Consider the following 21,021-nt stretch of genomic DNA (forward strand, 5'->3'; position numbering starts at 1 on the left):
GTCTTGGCGGCGAGGTAGGAGAAGGACCGTCCCCCTGTGGTGGCTCTTCGGATGCGGGGGACGGCAGCGAGGGCGTGGCCGGTCGATCGAAGCTGGCGTTTGGGAGCGTAGAAGTTGAGGCGGCTGTTGAGGTATCCTGGGCCTTGGTTGTGTAGGGCTTTGTGTGCGTGGGTGAGGAGTCGGAAGGTGATTCTCTTGTTGACCGGGAGCCAGTGCAGGTCTCTCAGGTGTCCGGAGATGTGGCTGCGACGGGGGATATCCAGGATGAGTCGTGCTGAGGCGTTCTGGATCCGCTGGAGTCTCTTCTGGAGTTTGGCGGTGGTTCCGGCGTAGAGGGAGTTGCCGTAGTCCAGACGGCTGGTGACCGTCTTCCTGGTCTCGGTGGGGATCCACCGGAAGATCTTATGTAGCATGCGCAGGATGTTGAAGCACGACGAGGAGACGGCGTTGACTTGTCTGGTCATGGAGAGGGAGGAGTCCAGGATGAAGCCCAGGTTGCGTGCGTGGTCTGTTGGTTTGGGTGCGCTGCCTAGGGCGGGGGGCCACCAGGAGTCATCCCAGGCGGAGGGTGAGGATCACAGGAGGAGGACTTCCGTCTTGTCCGAGTTCAGTTTCAGGCGGCTGTTCTTCATCCATTCGGCTACCTCTTTCATCCCTTCGTGAAGGTTGGCTCTGGCGGTGGCGGGGTCGTTGGTGAGGGAGAGAATCAGCTGGGTGTCGTCGGTGTAGGAGATGATGTTGAGGTTGTGCTGGCGTGCTCATCTAAGGAAAAGGGGCGCGGCCGCCATTAAAGAGATAATGCTGCATGTGGCATGTAAAAAATATTTAAATAATAAATGGTAAAACAAACAAACATGCGGCCGCGTTCGACGTCACAAATAAACCAAAGGCGCAGACACCACGTGCTATGGGAAAAAATAATAAAGCTTTGCAAGAGAGCGTGTCCTGCCATTTAACGAAATAGTGCTTGGAGGCTATAAATAAAGACTTCAGAGTAACAACACATGTAACAGAATGTGTCGCCCCTGGAGGTTACAAAATGAGACAAGGCGGTACTAAGGAGGGCCTTCTAAGCCTATTGACAAATGCAAAGTCTTAGTTTCTAAAGGATAATGACAAAAGCCAATTAAAAGTATGGGCGGAGAGTGGGCGGAACTTCAAGTCCATACCTGAATACAGCATGCCTTGCAGAGCAGTGCACGTGCTACCCAGGCTCGACCTAAAAAATATCACATAAGAGGGGAAGAAGGAGGAACCGAAAGACTGAAAAACTGACAAAAGGAGAAAGCATGAATGAAAATGAAGCTACCAGAGTGAGATAAAGGGACAGGGAGTGTTAGCAGATGGATGAAAGAGGTCAAAGAAGGAATCCACAACACAGCCGTGGGAATCGGCACCCAAGCCTTCGGTAGTGCCAGATGTAGGCACAGTACTTATTTTGTTACAAATTAACCACTGGCGAGAGGTGTGTATTTGGGACTGCACGGTGCATATGACATCCGCTAGTTAAACAAGTGCCTCTCTCACCAGTATAAAATATTGAGCTGAGGAAACTTTTTTTAATGTGGCCACCTTGACACATTGGGATGCAAATTTTGTGGCATAAAAAGATTACTAACTGACGTGAGTAGATTTCTCTGTGAAAGAGTTGACAATTAGAAAAAGGCTTAAAGTTACTGAAACTTGCTTTTCTAAAAAGGCATTTTCTCTCCTACATTTTAGGCCTGGCTTGACAGTGCTGCTGTTTATACCTTATGTGATCAAACTAAAAAAAGACTTAGGAATATTACAGAGAGAGGCATTAGTGCCAACCACGTGTGGATGGACAAGAGTACACATTTTGATTGGGCAGTGTGCTTCCATGAAACCGTGAAACACGCTGCCTGAGCCAGTAGCAATATTCCCTTCTTGATCTTACCTTTCGAGGGCCCACATATGGCACTGTAATGCTGTTAAAGTGTTGTAGACAAGTATATCATTTACAATTTGACATATTGAAAACTTTTTTGCCTCATTTGGATTCTTATTTGGATCAGCGATTGGATCAGCGATTTTGACCTAAGCACGAGCTGTCGGAGCTTTCCAAACACAGCAAAAAATAACTGTGGCAGCACTGCTGATCTGCTAGAACATCTTTTATGTGAATTGGTAACATATTTTGGGGCTCCAGTTAGTTCCGGTTAGGAGAGCTATAATACCTGCACTTGATTAGCCTAGATGGCACCCAGCAAATTCTGAACGCAGCACATGGGCGGCTCCTCTGCAATGGCGTAGGAGCCTCGCCCCACTGACTGGCTCAGAGCCAGCAAATGTAGAATAAAACGATGTTTGTGCATCGTTGTATTTTGCATTTGTCGGCTCTTAGCCAGCGCGGCCTAGGAATGGGAGGGGGGAGGAGGAGTGCTAGGTGCACTACACTTCCCAAGTGCTTGTGTGTTTGGCCGGCTGTTTCAGGCCAACCAAAAAACGCATGCGCACTTAGGTTTTCTCCAGCCCAGCTGCATTTAGTGGCTGGCCTGGAGAAACCTCACAGACTCCCTGGTATTAGCAGGGCGTCTTTCCTACCTGCTCAGGCCAATCCCAATCCCTGCGCTGCTCTGCGCAGGGATTGGGATTGGGAATCTTCTGTGTGTCTGTCTACTTACGCACTAACATAAACAATCCAGAAGGGTAAAGAGCAGTATTTTGAATCTAGCCATGTCTACAGGGCTGAAGAGAGGCAGAGGTGCTTTGGGGAACCCACTTCCTTTTTGAAGAAATATCAAATGTACAACAGGTTATAGCAGTGAAGTGGTCCTCACAGACCTGGAGGAGAGCCAAGTTGTCAGGGACAACTTTGTTTCTCTGCATTCAGGTCTCTGCTGAGAACATCTGGCAAGCCAGTGCAAAGGGAACGCAAGTGCAGGTACAGGGCCAAAAGAAAGAAATGGTGGGAACTTGAGACTTTCTAGTATGGGAGAAAACCAGGGGTCTCCAGGACCTACCCCACCCTCATAATGAAGGCATGTCTTGGCCCATGTCATGTAATCTAGTGAAGACACATGAGTTGACAAAGACGACCTTCGACCTTGAGGGAGGTGGTGATGCCTTAGACGCCCAACATCTGCATTCCCAATACCAGGGACCTTGGTTACCTCTCCGAGTGTGCCAGCACTACAGCTTGCAGGAGTGCTTTCTTTAGCTCTCCGGTGGAAAGATTCTGCTCTGAAAGACATTTAGTCGTCACGTAACTGATGTCACATGAGCTGGGCGCAGTCCACCAAACTCTGTTCCGCTCAGTCACTTGAGGTATTTCCTTGGTCAGTGCTGCCATTCACAGGTATATTCTCTAGCACTAACAGCACATTCATTCAGGGTCGGAGCAGAAAATAGGCCCTGGCACCATGGTAAAAGTGGCCCACATTTATGAACTGGGTAATAAAAAAAAAGGGGCCATGTTTGTAAACTGAAATTTTAATATATGCTATTTGGGTGGTCTCTGAAGTGTGAAACGAACCACAGGTACAGGGGCAAGTATAGCGCTAGTGGCACTCGATGCGACAATCATTTTTGGCACCGCCCCACCCTCATGACCTCATTCTTGGATTCTCGCACTACCACCGGGCAAAAGTACCCCTCATCTCCTCAATCATAAGTTATTGCTAAATGCAGCGCCGTCCCTGACGTCGGCTCCACCCTCCACAGGTCAGCGACCAGTGCGACCGTACCAGTCGCACTTCCCTAAAGCCGGCACTGCACAGTTAATTGTGATTGCTGTAGGCAATGTGAGTGGTAATATTAGAGATATACTTTAATATTAGAGCTATGATTTTGAGAATTTCACTGTGTTTCTTCCCTATCAAAAAGATAAAAACATTGACACATCCCAACTCTTCTATCTGCAAAGTGTGATTGGTCCATACACGCTGCATGTGATGAGGTAACAGCATCCACCACCTGATGCTGCTTCCTACTGCTGGCTAGGCTTTATTTATTTAAAGACGTTTACAACTCCAGCCCACATGCACCCACACAACCACATGAACCAAACTTGCCAGTGCAGTGTAATGTATGTGTCTGACTTTAAACGATGTGGCAGAAGAAATATGCAGTAATACAGTTTGATACAGTTTTTCTGGGCTCTTTGTACAAGGGCCACTTAACAGTAATAGGTCTATAGTTGCTCATGGTAAAGGCACAATATCTATTCACATATTTGTAATACTTGTCGCTGCAAGGATTGGGGCTGTAGCCATTTGACAGTAAATGGCAAACACAAGCAAGATTCCTTGAGGAAGAAGCTCTGTGAGTTCTTGTTTCCCCAAAAGTGATAATCGAATTTGATCATTTCAGTGAAAGCTTCAGGATTGTTTGAGTAATTCATGGGCAGTTGAGGAAATATAACTAGAAAGGGTATGAAGTTCCTAAAGAAATAAGCAGGCGAGGGTTAGAGGACCCTACTGTGTGGGTAAATGCGAAATCAGGAAAGGGAATCTCTCCTATTCGGAAGGAGACCCTCACACACCCAACAAGCAGGTGTCTTGCTTCATCATTGGGTCTGCTCCTACTCGGGTCGGCGCTGCAATACCCAATCAGGCGCGCAAGAAGAGGCCTACTTGGCGGAGATCTTTTTTCCTTTGCAGCCGTTGGGTGCAGTGCGTGTGAGGGCCCTAATGTGTGGTGAGAGTGTAGGTGTAGAAATGGTGTAAATGTGGGTTAAAACAGGGAATAGTGGTCCACTCAAAACAATTTTAATGAGGTGTGGTCACTACCCTAATTAAAAACGAAAGAAAGCACCCTCCCACTTTAAGGTATGTGGGAATGTGTGCTATTATAAAAGGTCGACATGTTTCTTGCCTATTATCTAAGGATGGCAATTCCTCAGGACCAAAAAAATAAAAGTGATCTACCTACACTTTTTGGTAGTGGTCAAGCCTCATTGAGGTGTAAGTGTGACCACCTATACAGTACCCTAAAAAGTGGCGCTGGTAGATATAACCCAAACCTGCAAGAGAGTTGAGGAAATACTCAGACCGGTTACAGGAGAGATTCTGAAGTGGTTGCAGAGATTTTCATGAGAAATTTCGGAGATATTAAAGAAAGATTCAGGCCATATGCATAAGGCAAAAGGGGATTTTTTAGCTATCCAGGAGGTACTCAGGCAAAATTTGCAGATATCCAGTAAAACTTAAGGCAAGGAGGCAAGTAATATTCAGAAGAGATTCAGGAGAGATATTTTAAGACATCCAGAAGTAATAGTGGACTTATTGAGTTTCAGTAGGTTTAGAGAAAATATGAAGTAAAGTACAGGATCCAAAAATGTAGACGGATTAAAGCCTTAGACTGTAGACCACGCTTGATGCTAATAGGCTCCCAGACGAAACAGTTGGGCACTCTGCCAGTATCATCAATGAAACAAAACATGGGCTTATGTATACAAATAGTGTATTCAGTGGTTAGCATATGGTCTAAATATGTTTTTTTTATGCTGGAAAATGCTGCTTGTTCAAAATCTTCATAAACTTTAAATAAGAGTATGCAAGGTCAAACTTGAAATTGGGGACCCAGAATGAAAAGATAAGAATGACCAATAATTTATCCTACCGAAATGTATATACTTATTTAATTATTTATTTAATAGGGTTAATAATATAAGCATTACCATGAGACTTTAGGGTGTTGTGCATCATTTTCAGATACAATTGATGTAAAACCTATGTGTTAAGATTACAGTACCATCCTACGGTATAATTGTTTCAAATAATAGAATGTATAAGTCGCCAGACTAAAGACTAAGCAAAGGGCTGGAAACTAGGCAAAGCTGCAAAGTAGAATGTATGTGTGCCTTGAAATTGGGAACGCAGTTCAAATTCGAGCAATATGGACCTGATTTAGAGTTTGGGAAATGGGTAACTGTCACAAAAATGACCGAGATCCATCTTGCTTTATTTCAACTGCATTATATCCTGTGGCACTTCTGGCACGACGAATCGGATATATGTCACGTTTGCAGTGCTTAATTTGTGCCAGTGGTTTATGGTGCTCCGCACCGGCACTTATGATAGACTGCCACAGGATAGCACTGTTTGACTAATTTCAAGACATGCACAACAACAGTTGTTTCTTAATTCAGTTTATCCAATGTGGTAGAAGAGGGCCACATTATGCGGCGGGTTGAGTAAATTATGCGGCAAGAAAAGCCAACATACACAGGATAATGCAGCACATTTTGTAATAGTATTAGTTTATTATTTCATCATTTTTTAACTTGTTAATGCTGTCTTGTCATTGGTTGCACCTCATTAGTACCCATTTAACACCTAAACATGTCAATAAGCAATAGAAAGGTGACCAAACCAGTTTTGCAAAGGGACTTCCACCATGCGGCACCATGTGTTGCTGCTTTTTCATTAACTTTTGAACTGTTTGAGCTAGATTTTTATTTTTTCGATTAATATCTGCAGATTATGCGGCAGATGATGGATTATTTGGCACGTGCCAAATTATAATTATGCAAAAACCGTCGCAGCTGCACTATCACATAATTCGAGTGGCCCTGAATTTATCTTAACAATGACTAATACCTGCCTCCCAAGCCATTCTGATAGCTGTGAGGACTGAAACAGTGTGTCTTGTCATACTTGGAGGAGTGCGACGTTTAGTCGTTGCGTTGGTACTGATCTTGGCAACGGCAATGGGGGGGGGTGCAAGCTGCAAACGGCCGCCTGACAAGGGCCCCTGCACTTATTTTATCACAAATTAAGCACTGCACATTTGTTATAGAGTAACCAATCCGTCTCACTCTAAATCAGGCCATAACACCGGTTGTGGTACTTTGACTGGATGGAGCAGAGTGGTAAAAAGATGGTATTAAAACAGTCATGTTTCCCCCTGCAACTGAGTGTAGTCTGCAGTACATGGCATAGGTTTGTGAAACAAGCACTATATTGGTGATCACAGAGAATATATATTTGTTATTGAAAGTGTAACCTTGGTACTTACAGATATGTATTGAAAGAGATAGAACACTGGATTTGGGGTATATTTACATTCAAGCCTCTCGCTGAATAATGACACTTGTTCATGGACCACACTAAGCCTCTTTATTGTATATGTGAAATACTTGTATAAATGAGTATAAGAAAAGGCAGGGAAAGACATTATAGAATATTCTCGGTACAAAGTGTCTTCTTGCCGCTTAAAAAGAACCATCATCAGTGCATAATTTCTGTCAATGACAGAGATAATGGAATCGCTAAACGAGGTAATTTTACCTGTAATGAATCAGATTTTTCCATTTAGCACGGGGAACAATATAGGTATTCTTCAATAGATTATAGGTTAATTTTATCTTGCTTTGATTGTTAACTATTGTCAGGCTTTTGGATGTTTAGGTGAATAAAACCTTTTTCAAATCTGTGCTTTTGTTACTTTTTATAAGAGTAAGTGACACATGCGAATGACACATCTTGGCTTTATGACTTTTGGGTTTGGTGAAAGGCAACAGCATTTCTTTTTCGTTGTAATAATCCTACTTTACTAGCATGCTTCCTGAAAAATATCAAGCATTGGCAAATCCAGTAGCTCTGGCTTATAACTGAGAGTGCATCTTCACTGACTGGTGAGTTTGCATGAGCGGTTTTGTGAATGAGTGGCGGGTGAATGAAAAAGGAGCCAGTGGCTGGAAGAATGTTTGCTGTTATCCATGCAGTTACTCATCCATGCATGCCACTCATCCTGGCATTCCTCCATTGAGTTATTCTTTCATTCACCCACAAATTCAAACATAACATAACTGCCTACACATACAAACACTCACTCACTCGCTCACTCACAGACCTATTGGCTTTGCCAATGGTTGTCTTTTATTGTCAGCTGAACTATTTGATCCTCTTGCCGTGCTTCCAATAATCTGCATGAAAGACACCTCATTAAACGAATGAACATCTGTAGTGAAATGTTGAGACACATAATGATGTCTGGCCATGAAGAATGTTGAACTAGTTTTGATCCTGGCATTGTTTTCTCCAATACAAATTATTTTGTTGCTGCTAGCTACAGTGTGACCTCAATGTTTTATTTTGATTCTACAGAGCAGGGAACACACTTCCTGAAGACCTCATCAGGCTGAGGTGAGGCTAAGATGAGCATAACCAGTGACGAAGTGAATTTCTTGGTGTATCGCTATCTTCAGGAATCAGGTACCTTTTTACCCACAGTTACTCTTTTTTTATGTCTCAATTATTTATTCATGTTTTTTCAAAATCAAACCTATAATAATCAACAATCAAATACCTGCGTAAATACAGAGAAAAAGTAAAAAGAAACACCATTAAAACAAGTTTAGATGTGGGCAATGACATTGATAACAAAAAGAAATAATGACAAAAAAGCACACAAAAAATAAAGAAAAAGAAAAGAAATAGGGCAAATACCTCGATTACACGAGTACATGACCACGGTTAATCTTACTGCAGATCATGTCATGTAGGGTAAGGTGTTACTTCTTTTCACCATCATTGAAGTATAGTTGTGTTTTTGGAAATTCATGATGGTTTTTTTTCTCACAAAAAGCCATGTTGCATCCGAGCCACATGTTTCAAGAAAGCGTAATACAATGTGTGACTCAAAAGTATTGTATTGTATTGTATTTGTATTGTATTTATTATTTGTAACGCGCAACTGTCACCCTAAGGGTATCCTGGCGCCCAACAGGAAGTAGTCAGATGGTACTACAATCCACTAGCTGTCAAAACATATAGAACAGCCGCCGGAGCTATTAAATAGAATCACGAGGATTAGACTTTGGCGAACAGCCATGTTTTCAGGCTCTTTCTGAAACCCAGTAGGTTGTCAATTTGTCTGATGTTCTGGGGAAGCTCGTTCCACAGCCTAGAAGCAGAGGTGCAGAAAGCTCTGCCTCCCATCCTCAATCTCCCGATCCTGGTAGTAGCTGCCGTAAAGTCTCACATAAAACCTAAAAACTAGCATTGAGATGACTATTGTGCTGCATACGAATAGACTGCTGGGCAAGGTTTACTGTAAGCAAGTGGTAACTTTGCTACCCAGAGCTTGAGACAGCAGGCCTAGGGAATTGAATGGGGCAGCCCACGCAGACCATGAAACTGCAATACACTAGGGGCAGGCAGAGGGTGTATCGTGTTCGACAGAATGAAATAGTCACGTCAAACAATGTGTGCGCTGCTGCAGCCACACCCATACTGTAGAGGAATAAAGGTTAGAGAGGAGCAAAGGAGGTTGATCGCTAGTGATTGACTTAATGTTGTTCTATGGAAACACATAGTATTAATATACACTGAGACTAGGGGACACTTGGATTGGGGGTTTTCTGTTGACCATCACCTTGAATTTGAATAGCGCGTTATCCAACATCCAAAGCATGGTATATAAATTATTTAGCATATTTTTGTGGTTCTATTATCTGTTACTAAGTATGTCATTAGAAAATAAACTAAAAAAAGATGCATGTCTATCCTTTCCCACTATTGCCCACATTCTGAGTTGGATAGGAATGTGGGGTAGTAATATTTGGCCAAGATTCTATCCCATTCATTTGCCATTGCAAGTTTCAAAGGCCGAAATGTGAAATATGCCACATTTTTTCTCTCTAGAATTCCAGGTCTATTTGAAATCACTTTTCCCATCTGCTTTCAAGTAGGAAATGAAATGTAATCAGAAAAGCAGGTGATTTTCCAGTTGCAATTTTGAACCTGGTAAAACTTTTGATTTCCTGGGTTGATAATTGCACAGAAAACCTGCAAAAATTACCTCATAACTCTGAATGAGTGGCTAAGTAGTAGATCTCGGCTGTTATTATTATTGTTTTTAATGGCTTCTGGAGATCATTGGCATTTATGCCTTCGGTACAGCATTGGGTTGTACGCTCAGCCCTGAATCACACATCAAACTATGTGTCTCCTGTTGCATTCACAGCACATTGATCTAAACATGTTGATTTAAGCATCAATAACAGGGCTAGAGGTGGATATTGAATTTAATGTCAAATAAAGCACCACATTAGTGCTCAAACGAGCAAAGAATGTACTTTGCTTGTATATATTACACAGAGCACTTCTTCCATTCTAACAGTAATCCATTTCCAAACTTGCGACCAGATGTTCTAGAATAGTGGTCACAAAAAAGTCGCCAATTGCAAACCTACTTTTTGCACCCAGTATGTTATTTTGCAAACCGAAATATGTACTAATAGGTCGCATCATAGAGTAACAAGTCATAGGTGTCACAGAGCAATCTGCCTAATTAACACTTATGAGGTGAGTCAACCCCTTTGTAGTTGGATACAATCACAGAGATGGTGGCTTGCAAGGGACAGCAGACCACCATCCTTGAGATTGTATTCCAAAACAGTTTTCTGTTCTAACTAACCCGAGTTCCCTAACCCCTTCACTGCGGCGGGTATTCTGCCGCAGTGCTAAGGGGGCGGGGGGCCGTGCGGCGCGCCCATGCTGGTGACGGAACCGCTCCGTCAACAGCCGCGGTTGCGCTGTGCTCAAGACGGAGCGCGACCGCGGCTGATGACGGAGTGGTTCCGTCACCAGCCGGGAAGGGGTTAAGTGGTCTCTCTTTTTCAGGTTCTGGGTCAATTTGTTCTACCATGTTCTCTGTCCTTTTAATCCCTGCTGCTTCCTCAAACCATGGTCGAAAAATCCCATCTTCAATTAACTTTGTTTCTCCCTTTGCTGTTGGTGTTGTAAAGATAACTTTTTCTAAATGAGGCTGCTTTTCCAACAAAACAAAAAGAATTTATGGAAAGCTTCATTGAGAGGAGTCAGAGGTTCCCTTCACCACTATCTTTTCCCCCTGATGGAGCCACCCCGATTCTCAGAGGAGAAAGGGTCCAAAGGAGACACATCCATATTTGCGTATCTGGTGCTACCACAACTTTGGAGTCAGTGACTGAACAAAGGTTTGTGACTGGAATTAGGGGTGCAAACCATTGGTATATTATTAACTCGTGCCTTGTAATGAAATCCCTTTCCAAACTTTTAATCAGTTTTAATTTCTAAACCAAATTTATGTTTCTGAGAATCTTCTCGGTATTGCAAGTTAGGCTTAGTGCATATATAGAGGTTGCAATTCCTGTATTTTATGGAAAGTGTCATGTATTTGACATTGGAATGTTGAGATCTCCATTAAAGGCAGTGTAGTAGCTCCGGGCTAATAATGGCTGGTATAGGCCCAGAGGACCTACATTCCATTGGTTGTCTTCATGTTTTCTCCTTTTAAAATTGGAATATTGTACCCTTTGTCTGTGAAATGTTTCTTGTAGACCTTCTGCCTCAGGCTATGACGGTTGTTAAAAACCCTTTCACTGGCTGTTAAATGCCCTGAACCCTGCGGTACGAGCCCATAACTTTGGTTCAGGGCATTTAGCAGCCAGTGTAGCCCCCGTCAGAGAGCTATAAAGATATATCGTACAATGAGTAGTAATCGTCCGAGAGTGGTTATAGACTTACCAAAGCTTTGTCTTTATTCAGAGTTTCTCGTGCTTAAGAGAGTGAATTTTTCATTTGATATAGTTTGAATAAATTCTTTATTCATCAAAGCCACTGTTATATTTCAATGGGGTTTTATATACAGTACATAAAATGTGTCTAATAGGTATTTATAAGTGGCATGGTGTAGTGCCAATAAATATGCAGAAGTAACATAGCACAAAATCATGAATCACATTCCTGACAAAATTATTCTCAAACTGTATATAGTGAATTACAATGTAATAATTATATATGGTGTTGTGGCAATGTTTTAGAAATCATATCAAACTGCATACAGTCCAATTTGTTACTGATGTCCACAAAAAATATCTACTGCGATTCTTACTCAGAATGGTTAGTGTAGGAGCATACTTATGATTTTACAATTCCTTTATAGTCTTGTTACTTTCAATAATTGACTTTGCTTAACAAGCATGTCCTTGCTCATGGGGTCCGTGTATATCAACCTCATTTTTGCATTTGCAGGGTTTTCATAAAGATTTTGAAAAAACCTAAATTGTGGCTCGGGTTTAATTATTTCCCTTGTGTGTCTTCTGTGTTGGAGCTCCCTTGTATGGAGGGTGGGCCGTTAATTCATATATAATTGAACTCTTAGGGCTCGATTCCGATCCGGTAAAAAAAATCCCCCGTACGAGTCGTATTCGTAGCCGTTTCCGTACGACTCGTAAACACACCGTACGACCCGGCGAGTACGATCCGGACCGGGTGAGCAGGACGCTATTCATACGGTCGGCGTCAGGTAAGGGCGATTCGTACGGAAAAGCGCTCAATCACATACACACCGTACGCCGCGTGCCCCCCATGATCGCCAGGGTACGCGACGTACCCCTGCGATCATGTGGGGTACGCGCCGTACACCCAGCGTACATGGGGTGCGCACCGTACACCCACCGTACATGGGGTACGGTGCGTACCCCATGTACGCTGGGTGTACGGCGCGTACCCCACATGATCGCAGGGGTACGTCGCGTACCCCGGCGATCATGGGGGGGTACGCGGCGTCCCCGGGGGGGGGGCGTTCTGTACTTGTTTCGGCGCGAACTATGCGTTTACGGCTGTTTCCAGCTCCCGTAAAAAAAAGGCTTGTACGTTGCGTACCCGACACAAATCGTACTTGCTGGGTCGTAAGAACCAGCCGCGAACCGTAGCGATGTCACGTACAGAGGGTTCCGAGTGAGACTCGTACGGATATTTTAGTCGTACGGAGTCCTGTACGACTCGTACGGTCTTTGGCTCCTGGTACAGATCGTACTTCGTCGTACGTACGGGGACGTGTACGGGTACGATTCGTACGGGGAAAATTGCTCCGTACGACGATTCGGAGCGCATTTTACCGGATCGGAATCGAGCCCTCAGTGTTGGGGTGGGATGTAAGCTTCAGTTTGGCCAGACCACTGTGCTTCTTCTGGTTAGAGTAGGACAAAACAATGATTTTTATGCTCTGTGACTATGACTCAATGTCTTAATTCCTGGCATTTTCTTTTCGTTTGACAATTTAATTGTGGTTTTGGTTGCTGTAGCATAATTGGGCTTCTTGTAGATTTTAATAGTTTAATCATTAGGGCGGTGCATTTCTCATGCCTTTTAGACTTCATCAAATGCTCATTTTGACCTTGTTGCCATCTGAAAATATGTTGTGTTAAAGATGATCTGCAAAGTGTAGGAATTCGTTAAAATTAGATCAAATCGAATTTAAATATTAAATATACACAGCAGAATGTGTTGTTTCATGTGTTTATGCTTTCATATTGACTGAGTTGGGTAGAGAATGGTTAACCACTTCGATGCTATTGACGGAACCGTTTCATCACGCCCCTCAGGTGGGCTGTGCTCATGATGGAACGGTTCCGTCACGGCCAGCTCACCGTGCCTGCGCGGCGCGTTTCATTAAGCGAGCGGGGCCGTGACGGAACCGTTCCGTCACAAGCACAGCTCACCCGCGAGCCGTGACGGAATGGTTCTGTCACCCGCGCAGTTAGCCGCTCGCCCCCCCGCGACCGTTGGCGCTGCGGCGGAATAGCTGCCACAGCGAAGGTGTTAAGCATTTACTGTGTAATGAGAGTGTTTATTGGCGTGGTGTAAATGTATATGCTTCCTTTTTTATGCTGAGAAGGTGGAATGTTTCTGGCTGGAATTTTGTGTAATCTTAATATCCTAAGGAAATAATTATTTTTCTATGCTGTTTGCATTCCTACATTTTAACCGTAAACACCTAACTTCAGTGTCTGGCTTGAAATTCTGGATATACCATGCTAAAGAGCAAATTATAAGAAGTGTGAAAGTCAAGGAGGAAACCATGGATTGAAGAATGCATTATGTTCTTAATGCTACTTTCTAGGTATGCGCGAGTTCAGGGTCAGAGGGGAAATGTGCAGTGAGGTATGCACTTAAATGAGCTTCATTACTAGGGGTAGGTGGCTACAAGGGCATGCATTAGATTTTCTCTGACCGTCTACAAAAAAGAAAAACCGCCCATTCATCTTCTGGCCCAAACAACTTTGGCCCAATCTCCTCCCTACATTCTTAGCTAAAATCCCTGAAAAAACGGGTTTCAAAAGCTGAAATCATTTGTTGAGACCAACAATCTGTTTCACCCCTTTCAAGCTGGCTTTGGATTTGGGAAATAGCACAGAGTTAGTCATAACATCTAACAGCTCTTGTAGATAACCATCGATTGTATGGCGGCAGTGGAGTCACAGGCGGATGTATGGCGTTACAATGCATAATTTTACATCGCATACCATTACAACGCAATTTTTATAACGCAGGATCCATTACAATGCATGCCTTTACAACGCATGTCATTACATAGCAGATGCTATTACAGCGCATGCCATTACAACGTAAGTATAGGTAAGTATATCTTTTTAAAAAAAATGTAAATAAGTTAATTTAATTAATTTAATTTAATTAATTTAATTTAAATAATTTTAAAATTGAAATTAATTTAATTTAATAAATTTAATTCTATTAATTTAATTTAATTAATTTTTAAATTGTAATTAATTTAGTTTATTTAATTTAATTTAATTAAATTTAAAATTGTAATTAATATAATTAAATTAATTTAATTTAATTTAATTAATTTAATTTAATTAATTTTAAAATTGTAAATAATTTATTTTAATTAATTTAATTAAATTAATTTATTTTAATTAATTTAAAAATTGTAAATAATATAATTTAATTAATTTTTAAATTGTAATTAATGTATTTTAATTAATTTAATTTAAATAATTTTAAAATTGAAATTAATTTAATTTAATAAATGTAATTCTATTAATTTAATTTAATTAATTTTTAAATTGTAATTAATTTATTTTAATTAATTTAATTTAATAAATTTAAAATTGTAATTAATATAATTAAATTAATTTAATTTAATTTAATTAATTTAATTTAATTAATTTTAAAATTGTAAATAATTTATTTTAATTAATTTAATTAATTTAATTTAATTTAATCAATTTAATTAATTTATTTTATTTAAAGTAGTTTTTTTTTTAAAACTGAACCCTAAAGATACCCCTGTACCCCAAAACCCAAACCCAGCCCTGAAACCTAAAAATACCCCTGTACCCCAAAACCCAAACCCAACCCTGAAACCTAAAAATACCCCTGTACCCCAAAACCCAAACCCAGCCCTAAAACCTAAAAATACCCCTGTACCCCAAAACCCAAACCCAGCCCTGAAACCTAAAAATACCCCTGTACCCCAAAACCAGCCCTGAAACCTAAAAATACCCCTGTACCCCAAAACCCAAACCCAGCCCTAAAACCTAAAAATACCCCTGTACCCCAAAACCCAAACCCAGCCCTAAAACCTAAAAATACCCATGTACCCCAAAACCCAAACCCAGCCCTGAAACCTAAAAATACCCCTGTACCCCAAACCCAAACCTGAAACCTAAAAATACCCCTGTACCCCAAAACCCAGCCCTGAAACCTAAAAATACCCCTGTACCCCAAAACCCAAACCCAGCCCTAAAACCTAAAAATACCCCTGTACCCCAAAACCCAAACCCAGCCCTAAAACCTAAAAGTACCCCAAAACATATACTCCTATACTCATACTTATTTTTAAAATTACTTACATTAATATATTTAATTTATAATATAAAAAAACAAAAATTAATATATTTATTTATAATTAATATTAATTAAATTAATTAGATAATATTAAATAAAAAATATATATATATATACTTACCTATACTTACGTTGTAATGGCATGCGTTGTAATAGCATCTGCTATGTAATGTCATGCGTTGTAAAGGCATGCGATGTAATGGATCCAGCGTTGTAAAAGTTGTGTTGTAATAGAAGTGCGTTGTAAAAGTTGCAATGTAACGGTTGTTTCCCGTCACAGGCATATTAGTCCTGTGTGACCTGTCAGCTGCCTTCAATACTGTTGGCCATTCCATACGATTCGCTAGCATCAGGGACCTAGGATGCTAATGTGTTCGTCCAGTAGATTAAATCTTTTCTTACCATTCCATCATTGGCCTAACTCCTCTACTCTACTTATATATGTATGCAGACGACATGCAGCTGATATTCAAGCTCTACACTGCACGGGTATCTCAGACAGTTCACACCTTAGCTCAAAAGTCTCTCTGTAGCGTTTTAACAATAGAATGCCACTGAATGGCTGCGTATTTCTTAATGTTAACACCTGCGAAAACCAAGCCCCCTAATACCAAAAATTACAGCTACAGATGAAGCTTTACCCGTTGGTCAGAGATTTACCTAGATTCACAACTTTCTATGGAACATCGGATCTAACTTCTGACAACTACAGCTTTTTAAGAAGATTCTGAATTAAGTGGACACTGATCATCACACTGCTGTCTTGGCGCAGTCCTGACTTGATTATGGTCATTCTTGACCATATTTCACATATTCTGGAGCGCCTTCATTGGCTTCCCACAAGAAAGTCTTCTTTAAAGCTCTGCTAATCGTCCATCTGGTTATTCATGGTAAAGTTCCTCATTTTGTGGCTTTGGAAATTTCATCTTCACCGATCACATCACACCATACTATTCATTTTCTTTCTGATTTTCATCTGATTTTCCCAAAACCAGATCTGTAGTGTTTGGTGACAGAACTTTCTCAGTGGTAGGTACAAAGGATTGAAATAAACTCTCATGAAACCATTATTTCATTCTCTTACTATGCTATTTAGGTCTCGACTATTATATCCCGCAGGGATAAATAGACAAGAGTAATGTAGTTGAAACAAACTCTCTGACCAAGCAGATTCCATGCGGATTTCTCACAATGCATGTTAACTCTATAAGCGTGACGCTTCTCCAGTGCGCACTTGGCCTCGCACACCACCATCAAAGACTTTTGCTCCCCCTCACTCACACCCCATCCCCATATGCTCCTTTCCTCCCTTTTACTCACTGGCTCCACCGCCCCCCCTCCACCAGGCTCTTGAAGCGCGACGCTTCACCAGCGCTTCCCTCCCACTCGCTCACTCCCACTTCTCCCCCACCCCCCACCCCCATCCGACTTGTTTTTTGGGACTCGAACACTATTTCCTACTCCCAAAGTTGGTAGCTTGTTTCTGCCCTTCTCCGCTCTTCAGGCCCAGCTTGTTTTGGTTGACTCTTCACTTTTGGAGCTCACACACAGCATTTGCATTTCTAGGTTTCCTAGCTAATCCAACCCAGTCAGAGGGCATTTCTAATCTAACGTGGTTCCAGGACTTTTTTCCATACATCCCTGCACTTCCCCCTCCCGCTTTGGCTTTCGAGCAGCATTTGAATGTCTTTGATCAGGGCGGTTTGAGGGCGCCTGCTCCGTGCATTGCCCCCAACCCTTGTTTTATTTTGCTGCAGAATGTTTGTTTACCAGATCCTGGATGCCTTTAAATTTAGTTATTACGTCTGCATTTTTAAAATAGGGCCGGCGGGACTCGGAACACTGTTTCCTACGCCCAAACTCGGCAGCTCGAGCCACATCCCTATACATGCATACTTGCAGCCAATCACAATATGGCCACTATTGAGAGCCGATCCTTTCAACTCCTCATTCCATGTCAATCATTTTGGTATTTATATGACGTCTGAGGTTTAAACAATCTGCCTCGGAGTTATCTACATTGCGTGTTTACTCTTGTACATGCCTTCATTTTCTTACACTTCTGACGGGCCTCAGACAGGCGTTTTTCAAAGGTTAACAGAACTAGATCAGTGATGTGCTGATCACTTGGGTTAACTCTTGGGTTCACATGTTAACTCTTGAAGTGTGACGCATCTCCAGCACGCGCTTGGCCTCGCACACCACATCAAAGGCTTCTGCTCCCCCTCACTCACACCCCATCTCCATATGCTCCTTCCCTCCTTCCCACACGCTGGCTCCCCCGTTCCCACCAGGCTCTTGAAGTGCGACGCCTCACTAACTAGATTATGTTGTATCCTGAAGAAATGATTGACACTAGCTGACCCATCTAACTTGGAAAACCAGATATATACGCACTTTCTGTGACTGCTGCCCAAAGGCCAAATCATTTCTCATTGCCGTGCGTCTCTTTAACTCGTTCCTATATTCCGCACCCAGTGCTTTCCCCTCCGGTGCTGGCATCTGAGCTCCCCTTTAAATAAGAGAAATCTAATTTCCCTTCCTGTCAGACACGTATCTAGATGTCAATTACATGCAGCCTACCGACTCTCATTAGCTTCTCATCGAACGGCCTCTCTAGAGGGACGGGATGTAAACAATGTTATTTCCGCCTCAAGCTCCCGCAGCCCATTTACAAAGACTAAAAGCATATTTACAGCCAACATGATAACTTTCCACTATTTCCCACTACTGATCTTAAGCACTCCCAATAGCAGAGGCACAGGCATGCTTTCAAGACTCCTTTTTTATTTGGTTAGGAGCCTCTTGTGTTATATTGTCACATGACTATTGCAATTCAGGAAAGTTGACATTTTCCAGCAAGAAAACATTTGTGGCATGCTTTGAGGGGGAGCAGGCAATGACTACTTTCAACACATTTTTAAGCATTCTAAGACATCCTGAACATTATTCTTTACATTTATGTTGCAGCGTCACAGAAAAATGGGAAGACAATCTAATTAATTCATAGGTGTCCACAGTCCACTCCTGCGCAATTAAACCACTGGATATTTTCTCCAATAGAATACCTCCAGATCTGTTTTCCACATGAACATATCTTGTTTTATTTATGTGTTCAGGCGCCACCCAAGATCCCCTCTCCGCACTGCTGCATCTGTAAATTAAAACCACCCATTCCCTGCCAGGTTCTTCTCCCCTTTCACTTCTGCCCGCTTTTAATTATTTATTTAGTTGCACGCATTACTTGTTTGGTGGAGCCAGCTTTAAAAAAAAATGTGTTTGTGTTTGAGCGGCATCCAAGAGCACCTCGCCGCACTGCTGCATCTGTAAATTTAAACCACCCTTCCCTGCCAGGTTCTCCTCCCCTCGTGCTTCCCGTGACTGGCCATAGTCCCTACAGCTATTAGCACTCCTACAATACGGCCACACAAGGCAAAACCTTCTTCAAACAAGCATTTACAATGCAATAGGTCTCACATTTACGCAAGTTTAAGCTATTGCCATTGTAAATGACAAAGCCTTTTTTTAATGTTTTACAAACAAAAACATAAATAAAAGGCATTGTCATTTACAAGGCAATAGCTCAAGCCCGCATAATTGTGAGACCTACTGCATTGCACCACTCAACGCCACAGCATCCCTCAATGCCACAGCATCCCTCAACGCCACAGCATCCCTCAACGCCACAGCATCCCTCAACGCCACAGCATCCCTCAACGCCACAGCATCCCTCAACGCCACAGCATCCCTCAACGCCACAGCATCCCTCAACGCCACAGCATCCCTCAACGCCACAGCATCCCTCAACGCCACAGCATCCCTCAACGCCACAGCATCCCTCAACGCCACAGCATCCCTCAACGCCACAGCATCCCTCAACGCCACAGTATCACTCAATGCCACAGCATCACCCAACGCCACTCAATGCCACAGCACCACTCAATGCCACAGCACCACTCAATGCCACAGCACCACTCAATGCCACAGCATCACTCAATGCCACAGCATCACTCAGCACCACTCAACGGCATAGCACCACTCAATGGCACAGCACCACTCAAAGCAACAGCACCACTCAAAGCAACAGCACCACTCAATGCTACAGCACCACTCAATGCCACAGCACCACTCAACGCCACAGCACCACTCAACGCCACAGCACCACTCAACGCCACAGCACCACTCAACGCCACAGCACCACTCAACGCCACAGCACCACTCAACGCCACAGCATCACTCAACGCCACAGCATCACTCAACGCCACAGCATCACTCAATGCCACAGCATCACTCAATGCCACAGCATCACTCAACGCCACAGCATCACTCAACGCCACAGCATCACTCAACGCCACCGCATCACTCAACGCCACCGCATCACTCAACGCCACTGCATCACTCAATGCCACCGCATCACTCAATGCCACCGCATCACTCAATGCCACTGCATCACTCAATGCCACAGCACCACTCAACGCCACAGCACCATTGAATGCCATAGCATCACTCAGCGCCATTGAATGCCACAGCATCACTCAGCACCACTGAATGCCACAGCATCACTCAGCACCACTGAATGCCACAGCATCACTCAGCACCATTGAACGCCACAGCATCACTCAGCACCACTGAACGCCACAGCATCACTCAGCACCACTGAACGCCACAGGATCGCTCAGCGCCACTGAAGGCCACAGCATCACTCAGCACCACTGAGGGCCACAGCATCACTCAGCACCACTGAACGCAACAGCATCACTGTGCAACCATTCAACAACAACTGGTTCTAATATGTTCTCTCAATGTTTCAAGCTTTATTACAAATGTCACAAAAAGATGATAATATTTCACTTCTGTTCTTGGATTTTCATCACAATAAAATATACCGAACATAATCTTCCCAAAAGTTATTTACAAAAGTTTAAACTATTGCCATTATAAATTACAATAACTTTAATTTAAGTCTTAGTTAGTAAAAAAAATAAAAGCCATTGTTATTTGTAAGATTAATACATCTAAGTCATGTAAATACAACACATATTGCATTACAAATGCTATAGGTGTCACATTTGCGAAAGTTAAAACTATTGGCATTGTAAATGACAAAGCTATTAATTTCGCTATTTTCAAAACCAACACATAAATAAAAAATGTGTCATTTACAATACCAATAGCTCAAACTTTCCTAATGCGAGACCTATTGCATTGCAAATGCTTGTTTAGGTTGAAACGTACCAGACAGGTCAGCTGTCTGGTTTGCTAATAACTTCTTGTCGGCAGTCTGAAAGCTTCCCTGGGATTGCATTCTGCCCATTGCTTATCATTGGCGCTGTGGTTTGTAACTTACAGTTGCTTGCTTTCTATTTGCCCTCTTTAAGTGCTTTAGGCTGTCCAGCTTGAGTTCATCCCTTCC

At 42.5% G+C, this 21,021-nt stretch overlaps 1 protein-coding gene across 11 annotated transcripts in view; it reads left to right on the forward strand.

Moving 5' to 3' along the window:
• LOC147697229 (F-box-like/WD repeat-containing protein TBL1X) overlaps positions 1-21,021 on the forward strand; it is a 929,968-nt gene that overhangs the window by 654,059 nt on the left and 254,888 nt on the right. For all 11 annotated transcript variants that reach the window (XM_086934318.1, XM_086934313.1, XM_086934320.1 and 8 more), the window contains one exon: positions 8,073-8,180. In XM_086934318.1, the coding sequence (XP_086790444.1) occupies positions 8,123-8,180 (58 nt within the window). In that variant the 5' untranslated portion in view covers positions 8,073-8,122. The remainder of the gene's footprint in view (positions 1-8,072; positions 8,181-21,021) is intronic.

The sequence above is a fragment of the Lissotriton vulgaris genome, chromosome 8 (genome assembly GCF_964263255.1).
Source record: "Lissotriton vulgaris chromosome 8, aLisVul1.2, whole genome shotgun sequence".
NCBI lineage: Eukaryota > Metazoa > Chordata > Amphibia > Caudata > Salamandridae > Lissotriton > Lissotriton vulgaris.